Source organism: Mandrillus leucophaeus, unplaced genomic scaffold (assembly GCF_000951045.1).
Source record: "Mandrillus leucophaeus isolate KB7577 unplaced genomic scaffold, Mleu.le_1.0 Scaffold39, whole genome shotgun sequence".
Lineage (NCBI taxonomy): Eukaryota > Metazoa > Chordata > Mammalia > Primates > Cercopithecidae > Mandrillus > Mandrillus leucophaeus.
In genome coordinates this window covers 4,943,774-4,950,097 of record NW_012104142.1, presented here as the reverse complement: position 1 = coordinate 4,950,097, position 6,324 = coordinate 4,943,774, and the positions used below count along the sequence as shown (strand labels likewise).

Sequence of the window (6,324 nt, the reverse complement as noted above, 5' to 3'; positions counted from 1 at the left end):
ATACTAAAAAATGTTCACATAATTCACAGAAGGCAGAAAAAGGAAAATAGTAGAATAAAAAGCAGAGAGAACAAATAGAAAACAAATAATAAAATGGCAAACTTAAACCCTAATATAGATAAATACTATGGTAGGCTGAACAATGGCTCCCCAAAAGATGTTCATGTCCTAATCCCTGGGACTGGGGAATGTTACCTTATATAGCAAAAGAGACTGCAAATGTGGTCAAGAATCTTGAAACGGGGAGATTATCTTGGATTGTCTGGGTAGGTCCAATGTAATCACAAGGGTCCTTATATGAGAGATGTGAGAGAAGTCACAGACAAAAAAAAGACAATGTGATAACGGAATCAGAGGGCCAGAGAAAGATATTTGAAGATGCTATGCTTCTGGCTTTGAAGTTGGAGGAAAGGGGCTACAAACCAAGATATATAGGTAGCCTCTACAAGCTGAAAAGACAAGGAAATAAATTCTCCCTTAGAGCCTCCAGAAGGAGATAGCCCTGCCAAATCTTGACCTTAATCCAGTGAAACTGATTTCAGACTTCTGGCCTTGAGAACTATAAGATAATATGTTTGTGTTGTTTTAAGCCACTAAGTTTGTAGTAATTTGTTACAGCAGCAATAAGAAACTAACGTAATTACATTCAATGGAAATTGTCTAAACGTACAAATTAAAGGACAGAGACTGGCTTTAAATAGCAATTTTAAAAACCTCAACTATATGTTGTGTACAGGAACCTAATTTCAAATATAATGATATAGGCTGAGTGTAGTGGCTTATGCTTGTAATCCCAGTGCTTTGGGAGGCTGAGGTGGGAGGATCGCTTGAGGCCAGGAGTTTGAGACCACCCTGGAAAACATAGTGAGGCCCTGTCCCCCAAAATCCTCAAACATAGTGATATATATGAATTAAGCATAAAAGGATAAACAATAAGAGCTTATGAACCAATAAGAGTAAGCTGGAGTAGCTATGTTAATATTAGACAAAGAAGACTCCAGAGCAAAGAAAATAAGTCGAGACAAAGAGAAACATTAAATAACAATAACAGGGTTAATTCACCAAGGAGACATATACCAGTTCTAAGTGTGTTTACACTAAACAACAAAGCTTTGCAAGATAATGAAGCAAAAACTATCAGAGCCGAAGGGAGATGCAGACAAATTCATACTTACATTTGGGTGTGTCTCACCCCTATGTCATATCAATAGAAAGATAACAGGAAAATCTGGCCAGGTGTGGTGGCTCTTGGCTCACTCCTATAATCCCAGCACTTTGGGAAGCCAAGGCTGACAAATCACTTGAAGTCAGTAGTTTTGAGACCAGCCTGGCCAACATGGCAAAACCCTGTCTCTACTAAAAACACAAAAATTAGCTGGGTGTGGTGGTGCACACCTATAATCTGAGCTACTTGGGAGGCTGAAACAGGAGAATCGCTTGGACAGCGGAGGCAGAGGTTGCAGTGAGCTGAGACTGGGCCACTGCACTACAGCCTGGGCAACAGAGCAAGACTCTGTCTCAAAAAAAAAAAAAAAAAAAGGAAAGATAACAGGAAAATTTCTCAACACTTAGAAATGATCAATACATTACTAAATATTCCTCTAATGAAAGATGAAGTCATAGGGAAATTTGAAAATATATTGAACTGAATGAAAATAAAAATATAACTTATTAGCTGGGCACAGTGGCTCATACCTGTAATCCCAGCACTTTGGGAGGCTGAGGGAGGCAGATCACCTGAGGTCAGGAGTTCAAGACCAGCCTGGTCGACATGGTGAAACCCCGTCTCTACTGAAAATTTAAAAATTAGCCAAGTGTGGTGGTGCGCGCCTGTAATCCCAGTTACAGGGAGGCCCATGCAAGCCCTGTTTTAACATCCTTTTGGTAGTAGACTATTGTTTTGTCCCATACATTCAGGTCTGTGAGCCAGTGTGGAATCCATCATGGTTTGGTGTGGCCCGCCTGGGACTGTAATATTGGCATAGTTTGTGTGTGTGTGTGTGACATTCATGTTTTGTCATGTTCATTCCTTTCTCCGAATCCTATCATTGTGTTCTTACAGCTGTGTAATATGAGTGGTGCAGTTTTGGATACGTGTGAGGGGGATTTTCAGGGTAAGCTGGCCCTGGCCTCGCCCCTCCACCCTGATAGCTAGCCAGGCCAGCTGCCCAATCCTCCCCTCTGCTCCTCCTCTCTGCATGTGGCTCAGACCATCCACATGGCTGCTTCGTTCTCCAGCCTTCCTCAGCCTTCCCCAGCCTTCCCCAGCCTCAGCAAGGATGAGTTGATCCATGAGCTTATTTGGCTTTGGGGGATCCCTGGCCTTTTTTTTCTCTTCATTAGGAGGAGCTGGGGGAGAACCCAGTCAGCCCCTTTTCCCCACCTTTTCTTTCGCTAGAATCGTGTCTGTATATCCACAAGTACCCAGTGTTTAGCTTCCATTTATAAGTGAGAACTTGCAGTATTTGGTTTTCTGTTCCTGCATTAATTTGCTTAGGATAATGGCCTCCAGCTGCATCCATGTTGCTGCAAAAGACATGATTTTGTTCTTTTTTGTGCTGTGCAGTACTCCATGGTGTATATGTACTGCATTTTCTTTATCCAGACCACCATTGATCGGCACCTTAGCTAGATTCTATGTCTTTACTATTGTGAATATTGCAAGCACATGTCCTTTTGGTAGAAAGATTTGTTTTATTTTGGATATATACCCAGTAATGGGATTGAAACTCTATATTCAATGACATGACATCGGTAGCTTGATATTGGCCATGATAGGAAAATTTACATCATGGAAATCAGCAAACCAGGCTCCACACACACCCCTGACAGCCAACAGTTAAACATTTACCATCTCATCACTGGACATACAGGAAAACTTCAAGTTTTTGGAAATATGCACTTCTAAATAACCCACAGGTCACCAAGGCAGGCAGACCACTTGAGGCCAGGAGTTCGAGACCAGCCTGCACAAAATGGCAAAACTCCGTCTCTACAAAAGTTAAAAAAATATATATATAGCCCGGTGTGGTGGCGTGTCTGTAGTCCTGGCTACTAGGGAGGCTCAGATGGGAGGATCATGTGAGCATGGGAGGTCGAGGCTGCAGTGAGCTGTGATTGTGCCACTGCACTCCAGCCTGGGTGACAGTGAGAGTCTGTCTCAATAAATAAATACATACGGATCTAAATAAATAAATAATCAACCCACAGGTCGAAGAATAAATCACAAAGGAAATTAGAAAATAGTTTGAACTTGCCGGGCGCGGTGGCTCATGCCTGTAATCCCAGCACTTTGGGAAGCCAAGGCGGGCGGATCACGAGGTCAGGAGATCGAGACCATCCTGGCAAACACGGTGAAGCCCCGTCTCTACTAAAAATACGAAAAAATTAGCCAGGTGTGGTGGTGGGCGCCTGTAGTCCCAGCTTCTCAGGAGGCTGAGGCAGGAGAATGGCGTGAACCTGGGAGGCGGTGGAGCTTGCAGTGAGTGGAGATTGCGCCACTGCACTCCAGCCTGGGCGATAGAGCGAGACTCTGTCTCAAAGAAAAAAAAAGAAAAGAAAATAGTTTGAACTTAATCGTAATGATGGCAAAACAAATCAAAATGTGTGGGATTAGCTAAATTATTTTCTAGAGAAAAGTTTATAGCTCTAAATGCTTATATTGGAAAATAAGAGACGTCTAAAATCAATGATCTAAGATTCTACCTTAAGAAGCTAGAACAAGAAAATCCAATTAAACCCAAAATAAGTAAAAGGAAATAAATAATAGCCCAGAATAGAAATCAATGAAATAGAAAACAGACAAAAATAGAGACAATCAATGAGACCAACAGCTGTTTCTTTCAGAAGATCAATGAAACAGATAAATCTGATCAGGAAAAAAAGAAGTCACATTACCAATATCACAAATGAGAGAGAGGACATCACTGAAAATATAAATATTAAAAAGATAATAAGGAGAAGTTATTAACAACTTAATGCTAACAAATTTAACAACCTAAATGAAATGTATGAATACCTTGACAGACATAAACTAACAAAGCATACTCAGGAAGAAACAATCTGAATAGCCCTGTATCTCCTAAGGAGGTTAAGTGCGTAATAAAAACCTCTCACAAAGAAAACTTCAGGCCCAAAAGGCTTTATTAGTGTATTTTATTAAATATTTAAGGAAGAAATAATTTCAATCATACCACATGTTCAAAAAATAGAGAAAAAGAGAACACGTCCAAACTCATAATTTGAGAACAGTAATCACCCTGGTATCAAACCAGACAAAGTCATCCCAAAGAAAGAAGAGTACATACAAATAACTTTCATAAGCCTAGATGCAATACTTCTTTATTTATTTAATTTTATTATTATTATTCTTTTTTAAGAGACAAGGTTTTGTTATGTTGCCCAGGCTGGTCTCAAACTCCTAGCCTCAAGCGATCCTCCCACCTCAGCTTCCCAAATAGCTGGGATTATAGGCATGAGGCACCACACCAGGTTAGACACAATAATTCTTAACAAATAGCCACTCAATTTCAGCAACATATAGAAAAGATAATATATTTAAGCAGGTTGTAAGATCAGTTTCACATTTGAAAACCAATGTAATTTACCACTGGGATAGCTAAAATTAAAATGATTGATAAGATAAATTTATAACAAGGATGGGAGTAACTGGAACTCAGAAACATTCCTGGTAAGAATGGAAAATGGTGCAACCACTTGAGAAAACTGGTAATTTTTTTCTTTTTCTTTTCATATACTTACATGGCCTTCCAATAAATGGCAATTTTTAAAGGTTATTTTTCTTTTCTCTTTTTTTTTAAGACAGAGTCTCGCTGTGTTACCCAGGCCAGAGTGCAGTGGCAAAATCATGGCTCACTGCAACTTCTATCTCCAAGGCTCAAGCAGTCCTCTCACCTCAGTCCCTCAAGCGTGGGACTACAGGTGTGCAACACCATACCTGGCTAATTTTTGTTTTAGTAGAGATGAAGTCTCACCATGTTTCTCAGGCCGGTCTTGAACTCCTGAGCTCAAGCAGTGCTCTTACCTCAGCCTCCCAAAGTGCTGGGATCACAGGCGTGAGTCACCTTGCCCAACCTCTTATTTTTTTTTATTTATTTTTTTGAGACAGAGTCTTGCTCCGTCGCCCAGGCTGGAGTGCAGTGGCACAATCTGGGCTCACTGCAAGCTCTGCCTCCTGGGTGCACGCCATTCTCCTGCCTCAGCCTCCCGAGTAGCTGGGACTACAGGCGCCTGCCACCATGCTCAGCTAATTTTTTGTATTTTTAGTAGAGATGGGGTTTCACCATGTTAGCTAGGATGGTCTCGATCTCCTGACCTCCTGATCCACCCACCTGGCCTCCCAAAATGCTGGGATTCCAGGTGTGAGCCACCGCACCTGGCCCCAACCCCTTATTTTTTTTATTGATGTATAGTATTTGTATGTATTTGTGGAGTGATATTTTGTTACATCCATTTAAAATGTGGATTGCTTCAGAAGTCTGTGAGTCATCCTTGTGCAGGGGCCATGCTATTCTCTGTGCTGTTCCAATTTTAGTATATGTGCTACTAAAGTGAGGACAAAATTGCCAAGTTTTGAAATAAGCTTAAACATACATACACATGCCAGCAGTTTCACTCCTAGATCTTAACCCAACTGAAACAAACATATCCTTGCAAAGATCTGTATGCAAATCTTTAAATAAAAAGATTTATTTATTTAAATAACTTAAAATAGGGATCTGTTTGATATTATCATGACTTGGACTAGCAGCACGGTTGTACTGGGGGGTCACAGTGACAAAACTGTTTTGTCAGTTTAGTTTGTACTCTTTAAATTATTCAAAAATATAAACAAGTCTACCAAACAAGTCTGTCCTTCATGAAATATTTAGGGAATATGTTTCTTATGCTTTGCAAAATGTATCTCTTACAATAACCTTTAAATATGCAATGTAAGAAGTTTTATTTTTCGTTAAAATTTAATCTGTTTAGGACCAGGAGCTGCATTATCTATTCTAGACAAATTTCTTGAAGAATCCTGCAAACTGCAGTCTGATTCACAAGAACCCATTTTGACTACACAAACTTGGGATCCAAGTATAAACCAAAAACCATCTAACACATTTATCAAGGAGATACCAACAAAGAAAGGTAACTAGAAATAAAGATTTCCACTTGGAAGAGGGGCATAAGCTAGACAAAAATGAAGACTCTTATGATGAAATGGCAATCCTGACTTGTTTGAAGTTGATAACTAGGCTCTGAAATCCAAACTCAATGGTGTAACTCTCTCAGTAAGCAAGGATTTTTTTTTTTTTTTTTTTT

General features: G+C 40.1%; 1 protein-coding gene across 1 annotated transcript in view; it reads left to right on the top strand.

Annotated features, from left to right (window-relative positions):
• The window catches only part of CFAP70 (cilia and flagella associated protein 70), a 121,636-nt gene that overhangs the window by 88,119 nt on the left and 27,193 nt on the right, over positions 1-6,324 (top strand). The window contains exon 20 of the mRNA XM_011991181.1: positions 5,992-6,150. Within this exon, the coding sequence (XP_011846571.1) occupies positions 5,992-6,150 (159 nt within the window). The remainder of the gene's footprint in view (positions 1-5,991; positions 6,151-6,324) is intronic.